Here is a 13940-nt window from a genome sequence, read left to right on the forward strand (position 1 = left end):
ATCCCAGAGCAACCCAGAGTCTAGCCAAGAGGCGCAGGCGCATTATGATCCGACCGCCGTTTATTTGGTGGCGGGAGAACGAGAGTCGCGCGTGCGCAGAATGGCAGGCGAGCTCGCTTCCGTGCTTCGCGTCTGTCAGACTGAGCATGCGCACTAGGGCCTGGGGTGGGCCGAGTGGGCCCGCGGGAGAGTAAGGTCTGCTGCTACCAGGCGAGAGGATGTGTGACGGTTGTCCTATGTGAAGCGGGCTGGGGAAGAAGCAGCCGGCTGTGCAGAGAGCGCGGGGCCTTTGGCTGTATCCTACCCCGGCCCTGCTGGGCTTGGGGTTACTAGGTCAGAGGAGCCGCTGGGCGGGAGCTGTACAGCCCCGAGCGACCCTCATTCTGTGGAAGATGCTGCTGACAGGACCGCCTTAGCCTCACACTCCAGGCACAGCCCATGGCCTGAGGGGGGATGTGAGGGTCCTGATGCTCCTGCCTTGTACCACGAAAGACTCCTGTGCAGACACCTTAGCTCAAAAAAGATACATTAGCATTGGAAAAGGTACAGAGAAGGGCCCCAAAAATGACTAGGGGTATGGAGCAGCTCCCTTAGGAGGAGAGATTAAAAAGATGAGGACTGTTCACTGGGAAAAGTGATGAGGAAGGGAGGATATGATAGAGGTCTATAAAATTGTGCCTGGTGTGGTAAGGAAGCATTATTCACAGAACCATGGGTCAGCTGTTTAAATTAATAGTCAGCTGATTTAAAAATCAGAAGGAAGTACTTCACACAATGCACCATCATCCTGGGGGAGCTCATTTGGAGCTCAGGGCCAAAAGTATAATTAGGTTAAAAAGTGAATAGGTCCATTAATGGCTATTATCAAGGTGGTCAGGGAAGTAACTCCATGCTCTGTGTGCCTCTAGCTTCTTGCCAGAAGTTGGGAGTGGACAACGGGATGGGTCACTTGAAAATTGCCCAGTTCTGTTCATTCCCTCTGAAGCATCTGACATTGGCCACTGTCAAGACAGGATACTGGGCTAGATGGACCATTAGTCTGACCCGTATGATCTTTTTTATGTTTTATTAGCTTTATCCTGGGGATCCTTCCTCATATAGGGTCTGATCCAGCTGCAGCTGAAGTCAATATTAAAACCTCCCTCTACATCAGTAGTGTAGACTCAAATCTTTGCTTTCTAAGGCTCTGATTCTGCAAAGACTTATGCACATGCTTTATTCGCTGTGAGTAGTGTCTTTGAGATCAGTGGGACTGCTCTGTGTTATGTTAAGTCCAAGTATAAGTTTTTATGGAATCAGGACCTAACTTTTTTCTTTTCAACAAACAAATCTGACAGAAATTTATACATTCTTCAAAGTGAGTCAGCACTGTCCTTACCTTGGTTATCTGGAATTATATTATACAGAAAGTTAAAGAGCTCACTTAATCTCCCATCCCTCTTAGCTGACCTGGAAAAAAGAAGTCTAGATCTAGGCATCCAACTTGAATCTTCTACCTAATCCTGGAGAAGATTAATAATAGGTCACTGACCAACTCTATTGCTATGTATGTATTTAAAACAGTATATCTTAATTGAAACAGGTGTCCAACAGCAACTTTTTTTTTAATTACCAAAGTGATTGTAAAAGCTGTTGCAATTAGATGAAAAAGGCCACTGAAAATGTGATAGCAATGATGGCCTTTTTTTGTACTTACTACACAGGCATAATTGTGCTGTTTGGTTAAAAGGCATACACTCACAGAGTCCAAATCTATAAACATTGCATTTATGGTAGTCCAAAATGAATTTGTTGAAAGCTGATGAGACACCACAGAAATTAGAGATGGAAAACGCCTGTTAAGTTATTGTACATTTTTTCTGGTGATTTATTTTGCATTAGGACACCAGCTTCTGGTGTCAAGGGGTCAGATTTCTTTCTGTCTTGTAGTGCAACTTTATCTGTTCAAAATTAGGCAACTGAAAAGTATGAAATTGTTGTGACATTCCATTCCAACTTACATTTTGTCTGAAGAAACATAATTAGGTGGTTGTAAAGAGAAAAATGTCCAACATCTTTATTAAGCACAAATTCATATCACAAATTCAATAGGGTCTTCCTGTTATGTAGGAAGTCCCCATTTACATGGGAATCCAGAGACTGTGCCTGTGCTTTATTAACATCTGGAAAAAATTAATTTCAGAATTCGTAGTAAAATTGCAAAACAAAAGTATCACCTCTTCTCAGTAAATAATTTAATGGAAAGAAGATGGTGCTGAATAATTTTCCAAAATGTTTTGTCCAATTCATCCAAATTGAAAAACATTTTTTTCTATTTTCAACTAAAATGTGGCTCATTTTGCTTTTGAGAAAGTTAGAGGATGGCTCAAAATCAGACTTATGATGGGAAGGGTTATTGTTAACTATGGTGGGACAATGAGCATCACCATAATGGCATTCTGTTGCATTTCTGGATTATATGGTTAATGGTTGTGATTTCTGTGTGTTCACAGGGACTATATTTCAAACCTTTTTCTGAAATAAAACTCTTAAAGTGCAAAATGAACAATTACAAACTGAACTTAAGTAATTCTGTTGTATTTTAAGCTGCATTTTTGTTGAGCTGGTTTGTAAGAACTGAGTAATCTAGTTTATATGACATTAATAATGCTTTGTTTTCCTGTCTAACTTCTGAGAGTATATTGTTGCTGGTCTCAGAATTCTGGTCTTTGGTCTCAGAATGTTTTAGAATAAGCTAGTTTTGTCTTGTCGTCCTTAGGATGGGGGTCAGTCAGCGGGCCTTCTCCACTCAGCATTTACAATCATGTTATTTTTAGTTTGTTGTAAGTTGTCTAACCAGTTTTGACGAGCACAATGTGAGAGATTTGACTTCCCTCTTCCTTGGGAGTGTTTGCTGACATACCTGAAGTTCTTTTTCAATGTTATCTATTGTTTGCCTTGACGATAAAAGGTTCTAGTTTTTCTAGTTTCTCCTTCATTTAGGAGAAACTGCTGATAAGAGTAACAACATCAGTACACAGTGTTTGTAAGCAACTTAGTAGGTGAAGTGGTTTCGCAGAGAAACTTAACTATGTTAAAATGCAGTTTACTTTTGTTTGGTTTTGGACTAATATTTATTGGAAAGCCAGTTCCTACAGCAGGTGAGCATCGGTTTTATTATTCAGTTAGAAAGTTGCTGCAAGTTATGTTTGTGCATGTAAGTTATGGTCCAGAACGCCTTATTCAAGCAAAATTCTCATAGGAGTCTAGGAGAAAAGTACTGACTGCAGGATGAAGCCTGTAGTATGTATCTTTTTTCTGTGTGGCAAGTGTGTATGGTATGTTCTTTTTCTGCTTTATTGACCAGCACATATAACAAGCAGTCTTGCTTGTTTTAGCAACTGGAAAGACTGGAATTCTGAGTGTAATGATCCTAGTCAGTTTAACAGTGCACTTTTATTCCAGTAGACAGGTTTATGTTTCTCGATGTTACTTGTATTATGTTAGTGTTTATTAGCCAGGGCCTCATCGTGGTAGGCTCTGTACAAAGTACTGGCTGTGACAGTTGGAATCACTGTAGCCTTTGTCAGTGATGGACAATGGATAAAAAAATGTAAGGTCTTCCGTGATGTGAGGGAATACTCCCTGAAAATAATTGTGCATTGGTCTTCTCATGTTTTAATTTCTTGCTTATTCATTTTAATTTAAGATTCAACAAAATAATAGTGTGTATGGAACATTAATTATACATCTGTATTTTTGTCACTCTATTACAGTAATTTTTTGTACTCCCTCCCCCTCTAGTATCAAGGTATAAATTAGTAGAACTTGTTTTAAAAATTAATTTGGTGATGTATTATATCTCTGATTCTATAGCATTATAAAGATAATTGGATAAATGAGAGATGTTTCCACTCCAATGCCATACTTTCACATAAAACAGACTATGAGAAAATTTTATTGATATTTAATGAGGACGCTCGTGGGTTAGGTCAGGGCAGGATTTTATTCAATATGTAGAAAATTAGCTTTGTTAGTGGACATTTCAGTGCTCAGTATTTTGACAGGTGTGGTCTTTGCATAAAATTGTGACCCTGGATCTCCAGAGTTCTAAACGCTATTCTGACACTGATGCAATATCCACTGTGGGTTCCGGAAAGATACTTTAGTCCATCTGTGCCTCACTTCTTTCATCTGTTAGAAGTGGATAAAAATACACATCTACCTCCTGGAGAAGAAGAGGGCTGTGAAGTTTAATTAATATTTATCAAGTCTTTTGAAGATGAAAAGCAACGTATATGCTAAGTGCTAAGTACTAATATTTTAGAAAGCTATTTTTATGTTAGTTATAAAATCTAACTAATGAAACGATAAATCCTACCAGTGTTACAGACCCCAAATATGTTTCTTCGCAGAAATCCCATTATTTTAATTGGCAGGTCAGCCTTAATAATGTTATACTGCAGTCAACCCTTAAAAAGCCCCAGAGAATTTAGTAGGGAAGAAACTGTCTATAGAAATTGTGCTGAAGAGCCCTCCTCCTTCCTTTGAGGGGACAATTCAAAGAGTACTCTGTGAAGAGAACATTGTGGATTTTTATGCCACTGTGATTGCTTCCCTGGAATTTTCTTGGCATGGGTGACCTTGCCTCATATTTGGGATGAAATCCTTTTGGTTTGTTATCTGAGAGCACAGTTCAAGTGGGGGGAAAGCAGTTTGCCTTGTTAAAATTAACTTTATAATTTACTCTCCATTGGCCCCATTGAAGTCAATGGGAGACTTTCTGTTGACTTCAGTGGACATTAGACCAAACTCAATGAGTAGACAGGAAAAGGGAAGGAAAGGTCCTCTTTTAAGCCTGGTATTTACATCAATGTAAAACTGCATAGCTGAGGTCAGAATCTGATCAGACTTTTGATCTCCAGCTTCCTGGTTAAGCTGTACCGCTGAAGTAATGCAGAAGATGTGTTGGAACAGGGTGCAGTGATAACAGTAACAAAAACAAACAAAATGGGGCATTAAAGCTATCATTGCTGAATTAGTTGGATAGAGATGCAAGAGAGGAAATGCGGAAACAAGATTGTAAAAGTAATGAGAGGCAGAGTGATATAGGACCTTGAAGATAAAGATCAGAAGTCTAAACTTAATTCAGTGCAGAAAAAGAAACCTATGGAGAGATTTCAAGGGGAATAATGGGGTTGATGAGGTTAGATTAGTTGGGTAGAAAGATGATTTTAGCTGCAATCATTTTAATTGATATCTTTTAAGTCCAAAATAAAAACATTGAGATAACAGATTTTTTCATATTTATTTCTAAAATTGTTACCACATATTTAATATATTAAAGTGGTTATGATATAGGCATTCCTGAGCATATGGCATGCTGAAAGTCTGTAGTTAATGAGTATTTGAAAAAATAAAAGGATGCACATGTGAAACTCTTATCTTCAGTTATTCTTCTTGTTCTCTGGGTGGTCTGAGATCCTCTTAAGTTTAACTGTCTATGGAAATAGATAAACCCCCAATCCTGCAAAAATGTACTTATGTGCTTAGCTTTATGTATGTGAGTAGTGTCTTTAAATTCAAGGGAACTTATGTACATAATAAAATGAAGAACATACCTAATGTTTTCCAGATTGTGTCCTAAATTGAAAGCCACCCAGTGCTCCTTATTTTGCTTTTTTCCCCCGGTAGATGTTTATTAGCTAGGAAGCAACTGAAATACAGGACAGCCTTATTAACTTGCACTTTGCTAATACGTACCCATAATTTGCAAACCAAATTTTCTTAGCGAAGGTTTAGTGGCAGAGAGCTGTAGTCTGCTATAATAAAAATGTTTATGAAATATACTATAGAATAGTAACATGTAAATTCCTGTTATATACAGTGCTCTTCATCTGTATATTTCCAAGTGGTTCTATAAATTAGTATACTAAAAAATTAAAACTGAACTACACATCAAATAAACAATGTACATTTTGTGACATGTTAACCTTTTACTATGTTTTGTGTATTAATTCTCAAAATTTGTTAATTCACAATGGTTCTCCCAGTTGGAGTTCACTGAGTTTCTATTCTACTTCTATGTTACACTTAGACTCCTGATACTAAAATGGCAGGGTGTGGGAGGGAGCCATTATTTAAAAAATAATCGTTTACTACTTTCTCACATTTTCTCCTATCTTTTCACTATCAAATTATTTTCAGTAGTAATACTTTACACCTATGTGATGCCATTCTTGCCAGACTTTACCAAACAGCTTTACAAATTATAGGCACTCAATAATACTCCATTGCTACTACTTCTAGGGTGGAGTGTGGCACTAGGCAAACACCTAGCATGATGTATACCCTAGATGCATAAGGAGAGTACTGTAAAATAGATTTTATCTATGGATTTAATGTTATGTATGACAAAATCCAGGCATAATTATCTGCCTAGGTCTGAGAAATAAAATAATCTTTGGTAAAGTTAACACAGATTGTTTTTATGTAAGCAGAAGTTCACTAGATAGAAGTTTACTAGAATGACTCTCAAGTTAAAAACCACTAAAATACCACTGATACCAGGTAGTGAAAACAGGATGTCGCTTTGATGCTATGTATGTTTTAAATAAATACTCTGTGAAATAACAAAGTCAAAAAAAGCGTTAAGTGAGAGTACAACCAAATGTACTTTTAGATTAAATAAGAAAAATTATTAATAAATGGTCCATCTGTTAAGAAAAAGTATGTTATCAATATTCATTGCAGGTAGTGAAACCTAATATGTGATTGAGATATTGAAACCCCAAATGAAAGTATTAAGGCAGACTCAACCAAGAAGTGTCATAAGGATTAGCTGCATGACCAGAGTTGTTAGCCACTTGAGTGACCACAAGGACCTTTTAATAGCTAAAAAAGCAACACACACAGTCAGCTTAAAACACAAAGGCAAAAATGATTGTAACTGCTTGACTGAAAGGAAAAAGTCAACAGAATTGCAAAAAGTAAAGATACATCTAGCATTCATGTCCTGCTATTTCATAAACTCCTTTTGGTACTGAATCAAATGAAAAGAAAAAGACAAAGTAATTTATTATAGGTGGCACAGCTAGTGACTTCTGGAATTAAGATAGTCCAACATTTTCTATTATAAGACCCTGTTTTCAGTTGCTTATAACTTTGCCAAACTTAAACTGTTTGGATTGAAATTTTACATGCCATTCTGTGAAGGAGGATAGGGTGAAATGCATTGTGTTTTCAATGTTAAAAAATTCTTCCAACAGTTTTTCTGAGAAGCTCTGGTGCCTCCATGCATTGGAGAAGGGACTTGAAATTTGGCAGGGGGTCCTATTGGTATCGGGGATGTGCCTTTATCATTCTTGGGCAAATCTGTCCAAATATGGCCAAATTATAAATCTGTGAAAAATCTGTTTACACATGTTAGAGTTGGGCAGATAAATTCTGTGAAGATTCAGTCTGCTCTGAGCATGCTCCATCCATTCACAGCTCCATGTGCTGACTGGACTACCCATGCACCATCCCAATGAAATGTTCCCTGAAATTGAATCTCCTCGCTATGTGGTACCATGCACAGGAACTGTTTCTGTTGTGCTCTCAGTGTTGCTTTGCTGCCATGCCCAGGCAGCAAGGTGAAGGAAGAGCTGTGTGTCTGGTGCAGATGGCTAAGGGATAGGGTGGAGGAAGAGATGCAGATGAGTGGGACTGTGGCAGGATCTTGGGTAGGGAGGGAGGATAGAATTACGAGCAAAGAGGAGCAGAAGACCAAGAGGGGATATAGAAAGTGGGCCAGATGGGGAGGGTGGGAAGGAACTGTGGATAAGTACAGAGGCAGGAGGCAGGCAGGAGGGATAAACAGAAGTCAAGGGAGATATCAGCAGGGACAGGGCTGAGGAGGTGGAGATAGGAGCAAAAATAGGCAGGGAGGATTGGTGAGGTGAGGGGATAGGGCAGAAGGATTTGTAACTACCAGACACACTCCCCTGTAGAACCTGGAATTGAATCCATTATTCCTGAGTCTCAGCATTTCTTTGTTGTCTAGCAAATCAGAGACTGAAAGTGACTGGCAAAGTGTTTGTCTCCGGCCACACAAATTTTATTAACTCTAACAGACAGGTCATCACAACACTAAACATACGCTGGCCTTAAAACTTCTACAACTAGCTCTTTTCTTTCCCACTCCCACTGTCATTTTATCATAGACTGAAACAGAAATACAAGTTTTCCTGCTTTTTCAATTCCCAGTCGATTTCTTAGCTTTGAATGAATAATACCAAATGATGAAAATATTCTCTCTGTGCCTGCAGAGGATGCTACTGCTGTGAAAAGCTTAGCAACTGAAGGAACTCTGCTTCAAGGTGCTTGGCTAATGATTTCTACTAATTCAAGGGAGTGACTTTGTTCAAAACATCATCAGTAAAAATGTACTGATTAAATGATTCTGCCCCAGCCCTGAAATTTATTATGACTGGCATAACTGAGGAATGATTTTGAGATGCTCATGCCATGGCAGCAGCATCATCTTCAGAAGTTAGGCATCTACCTTTATATCTGGGATCGAGAATGTTCGCAAGAAAATGAGGTGTGTTGATCAGTGTGGATACCAGTGAGACATGGTACGCCTGATTTGCAGATCAATAAGGTTTAATGTGCAAGGTTTTCTATAAATATACTAGTTAGACACAAAGCCTAAAATTAACTAAAATATATCATACTCACTAAGCCTGGAGAGCTAAGCAGTTACTCAGAAGACTATATACAGGAACGGCTTTCTTCAGGAGCCCCGCCAGGGAGTCAGTGGCCTCTGGTCCAACCGGCAGCACCTCCCGCGGAGTCAGGTGTTGATGAAGCATGCCCCTTTGTCTAAGTGGTGACTACTTATACCCTTCCATAAACAACCTTCACCTAATTATCTCTCTCTCATTATCATATATGCTAATTACCTACATTAGGTTTCCACCCTTAACTACATTCCATTCTCACCATAATAACTGGGGTCGTCGAAACAACATCTGGTGATAGGAGGGGCGAAGTAAAAGTATGCCCCTTGGCAATAAAACAGTGCACTCCCCAACGTTCAAGGATAACTTGTTGTTCCCATCACCGTTATCTATGTGCAGCTGCAAGCATACAGTATCTGTATTTTGTCTTATTTGCCATGGTATGCAGAAACTGAGATATCTATAAGGTTATTCAGTCTCTGCCAACTGGAAGATGTCATGCTACAGGGGTCAGACTGGCCAAGCAAGCAACTGAAGGTATGCTAGGCCTGTAGGACAGTGGTCCAGCAACTTAAATTGTACTGGGCCTCCAACAAGGTGGAGTTAATGCTTGATCCATTAGCTTCTTTATTGCCTGCAGTTTAACTTTCTGGTGAGGTATTTCTTTCTTCAATGTCTCTTGAAGTGTCTTCCAAATTTCAACAGCATCAGCAATGCAGCAGCAATTTCTCTGCAGTTTGTTTAAGGCTATGGATATAGGTTTCAGTATACTGAGCATATCCTCTACTTTCCCCTTTAATCCAATGTTAGATACTTTGGATGAGATACTTCCATCTATTTTATCACGGTTTTCTTCACAAAGTTTTATGAGAATAGGCCAGTTCTTAATAAATTGTTCAAAACAATCAACCACAGAATTCCATTGAACATCTTGAGGAAGAATTAGTTTGGATCTTCCTGCTCTCTTCAGTGAGACTGAAGCAAAATGGTTGTTATGGAAGTATTTTGTGACTTCAACAACATTTTCTTTTATTCCTGGAGAAGACGTACTTAAGTCTTTGGCTAAAAGATGCATTAAATGGTCTCTGCAGCCAGATGTTATTAAGGAGCATCCTTCTGTTTCTTCTTCTAAGTATCTTCTCATCTTTGCCATGTTTGCAGCATTGTCTGTGACAAAACTGCACACATGACAGTTGAATTTTTGTTCACAGTTTATTACAGCTTTCCCTGCCACTTCTTTTAACTGTTCTGTTGTGTGGGCATTTCCCAATGTATCTATTGTTTCTGAAAGAGATGCAACCCAATCTTCTGTTGTCATGCAGGCACATATTACTGGATCATTGTGTATATTGCTCCACCCATCAAAGCTTAAACTGGCAAATTTCCCCTTAGTATTTTTTGCACACTATTCAAGTTCCTTCTCATACACCCTATCTAGCAACCTTCCACCAATGTCTGCTCTACCAGGTGGAGTGTAGCCTGGTCGTAAGCACTCAACCATGTCAATGAAGTGTTTATTGTTAACAATGGGAAAAGGAGAATTTGTGGCATAAATGAACTGAGCAATCTTTTCATCTATGGTGTCTTGTTGGTATTTGCTGGTCTTATTACAAATGCATCCATGGTGGTGGTTTTACTGGATGATTGAAATCTTTTGCTTGCTACTGATACTTTGTTGTCTGAAATACGTTTAGTTGCAGCACTGCTGCTAAAAGTACCAACGGATGATTCTGAAGTTGTTGCAGATAGACAGTCACAATCAAAGTCCTGAAACAAAATTAAATAATTATTTTGAATAGTCATTCTTCTCAGTTCTTCTCAGTTCTTCTCACTCTATTATTCAGTTAATCATTTACATTTTTTTCAGCAACAATGCAGATCCGATTCCAAATTACCAAAAAAGCTAAGACTGACTGCACTTAAAGTGTACTTAATTTTGGAGTAAGCCTCATAGAACTCACTGGTACTTCTGTTTTTTGAGAAAACAACTATAGGATGGGGTTCCCTTGGGAAGGCTGAGTTATGCTGAAGTAAAATAGGGAACAAACTTTTGGCATCACCATTACGGTCTGTGGCCATGATGTTCCAAAATAAGGAGCATGTATTACGTAATATAAAATAAGAAAATGACATCCAGTGGCAACTAGCAACTCTAGATTTCTCTTAATGCAGCTTTCTGTACCATATAGTTGGGTGATAGATTCTAAACCTAGTTAACTAATTAAACAAGCCATAAAGATTAGCTAAGCTAAACTTTTTTTTCTAGCAACATCCAACATAACAAACAGCTTGGGAATTTACTTGTTAAATCACACTTATACTAAAAGGCATAGAGTCTTAAAGAATGATGCATTGCAAAGTGAATTATTTAAGTTACCAATCAGTTAATCCACATTGTTCTTAAAACATATCCACTTCTTCATCCACATCATTTTCTCCCAAAAAGCAGTTTTCATTATGATGTTTCATTCTTGCAACTAGGCCCTGCATCTCCTTCTTGCATTGCTTATACTTGACACGTTTTCCATTTTTCCCCAGAGAAGAAATTTCTTCAAAGTATTCCCATATAGGGTCTCTCTTACGCTCAGAAGCCATGACAGTTTTTCTGTGGCAAAAGTCTGGGGGAATATAGGAAGCTGTGTGTGTACTGAATAATGTCTTCCCTTTTTCTTTCCAGTCCAATCCACTGTTCCTTTCTACTCTGCCTCCGTCCTTTGTCTCTCTGTCTTTAAGACAGTGTCTTAACTAACTCCCCTGCCTTGCTTAGCCCAGTTCCACCACTACATAAGCATAGAACAACAACAATCCTATCCAGCCTGTGTCTTACTTTGAACATGTGACGTTAGTCCGCTGGGAAACAGAAATTGAAAGCCCAGAACTTTCAAGAAGCAAGAGCCAGTAGTTAGGCTGGACAGACTACAGCCATTAATTCATTTTTATGAGACTGTAAGTGTAGGTTTAGCATGCCTGTGATGAGATTTAATTGTAACTGTTATTTTTTAAATGAGAGAGAAATTTAGTATTTTATTGATGATTTTTTAAAAAAATCATTGAATTTTTATCCACTCTATTTGGGGGTCAGTGTGGTTCTACTTATGAATTTTCTATTTTTATTCTGTTTTAAAGTTTCCTGCAAACATAGGAAGTTTCAGAAGGGAAAACAAAAACTCCATACTACCCTACATTAAAAGAACCCTATTAAGGTTGCAAAATCAAGCACTCAAAAGTTAGGAAATGCCAGAATTAAGGTCAAATGTACAACCTTAATTTGTTCCCTTTTTTAGATGTTATGATCCAGTCTTTAGTTGCATGATCACATATTATTTTTTCCACAAGATTCCGCTTTATTCAGCAAATGGGTGGTTGTCCAGGTTTTTTTATCCTCATCATTTAATGTGTCGTCCCATACTTTATTTACTACCCTGTACTGAAACAGAATTATGAATTTCCTCATGGGCTCTTCTTTGTTGTTTTTTGTAGTATTTTAAATCGTTTCAAACATTAATGAATTAATTTTCATACCACCCCTATGAACTGAGGTAGTATTTTACACATGGGAAAACCGTGGCACAGAGATTAAAGCCAAAATTGTCTAAAATGTCAAAAAAATTTGGGTGCTTAATTTGAGGACTTAATTTTTCAGAATATTTAGCATGTTGTAGCACTTTATTGTGTTCAGAGCAGAGTTCTTAGGTTATGTCCACACTGCAATTAAAAACCCACCGCTGGCTTGTGTCAACTGACTCGGGCTCACGGGGCTCAAACTAAAGGGCCGTTTAATTGCAGTGCAGACGTCCTGGCTTAGGCAGCGGGTTTTTAACTGAAGTGTAGACATAGCCTTATTGACTTCAGATGCATTTGTGGGCACTTGGCATTTTTGCAAATCAGACCCCATGAGCCTCAGACTGGGTACTCAGAAAATGAGGAACACACTGACCACCTGTAAAAATTTTACGTGACTTGTCAGCATAACATAGGAATTCTGGCCAAGGCAGAGATAGAATCCAGTTCAGTATGGCATTCAGCTGCCTTAACTATGAGCCCATCCTTTCTCTTCCTGCAGTTACCTGCCTCTGATTAAAATGATTTTCAGGGTGATCATTGTGAACATACAGAGTTGTGTATTGTTTACCCTTTCGATTTCTTTAGAGATTTTAATTTTTTTTTTAGGTGCACTCTCTCATCAGACATCTAGACTTTCAACATTTGAAATAATTACCCCTCGAAGATTGACAGGCAGGGAGAGACGCCACACTTATTTACATGAGGTTTGTTTCTCTATCCAAACTTTTTTCTTAATTTGTTACTGTTAGTATTGCACTACAGTGTATGTAGAATAGTGGAGAATAGTAAATAATCTCATCTGATATCTCTCAGCAGGTTGCATGTTTGTGAATGAATTATTGCACTCCTAGAATTGGCTTCAAACTAGGCATGAGTGTTCTCAGTCCACATCACACAAACCTTTAGTGCAGTTGATTCTGCTTTCTACCTTTTATTGGCAATCTTCGCAGAGACAAAAATCTGAGTGAACATGGAGACAACTGCCAGGTGTTTCCTCTGCGTCAAGGTAGACAGTGTAGGGAAGTTTGAATTGACATTGTCCATGCTGTGCCTATTCTTTGGCTAAACAGAGGATTTCAGTAGTGCATTTCACCATAACTAAGGGCCAAATCATACACAAGTAGTCTCATTTAATTCAGTGTGGCTAATTAAGTGAGTAAGGGGAAATGTATTTGACACTAAATTCCCTAGGAAAAAAATATTAATGGATTTTTGAGATAATTTTTGTCTCCAGTTTAGAGTTTGCCAAGAAAATACTGTGTAATGGGTCAGATTTAGTCATCTTTCAGTGAACTGACCTGTGGAATATGAATTTGAATATTGTTCATTGGGCTTATAACGATTTGCATAAGGAAATGCCACAAGGCATTATATTACGGTTGGGCCTCAAATACTCTGTGTTTACTCTACACCAGTGAATGATTTTGTCCCTTCTTTTGTAATAAAAGTTTTAAATGGAACATCTAAGGTAGTAAGATAAATTACAACATTGGTACACATGGACTGTGTTGATACCACAAGCAATAACCCAGTGTTAAACGTTAATTAATTATTTATAAGGATTTTTTTTTTAATTTAAGAAGGATAGATAGTCATGTGAGAAGAATATAGATGCTGATTTTAAAGGAGAGGAGAGAATCTTTTATATTTGCCTCCCCTTGGTGCCTTTCCTAC

At 38.2% G+C, this 13940-nt stretch overlaps 1 protein-coding gene across 1 annotated transcript in view; it reads left to right on the top strand.

Moving 5' to 3' along the window:
- The first annotated feature begins 3027 nt into the window (after positions 1–3027).
- LOC137143566 (disintegrin and metalloproteinase domain-containing protein 9-like) overlaps positions 3028–13940 on the top strand; it is a 46506-nt gene continuing 35593 nt past the window's right edge. Inside the window, exons 1-2 of the mRNA XM_067533394.1 lie at positions 3028–3140; positions 12873–12970. Coding sequence (XP_067389495.1) covers positions 3071–3140; positions 12873–12970 — 168 coding nt within the window. The 5' untranslated portion in view covers positions 3028–3070. The remainder of the gene's footprint in view (positions 3141–12872; positions 12971–13940) is intronic.

The sequence above is a fragment of the Emydura macquarii genome, unplaced genomic scaffold (genome assembly GCF_026122565.2).
Source record: "Emydura macquarii macquarii isolate MOO-44397 ecotype Brisbane River unplaced genomic scaffold, CSIRO-AGI_Emac_v2 contig_3343, whole genome shotgun sequence".
Lineage (NCBI taxonomy): Eukaryota > Metazoa > Chordata > Testudines > Chelidae > Emydura > Emydura macquarii.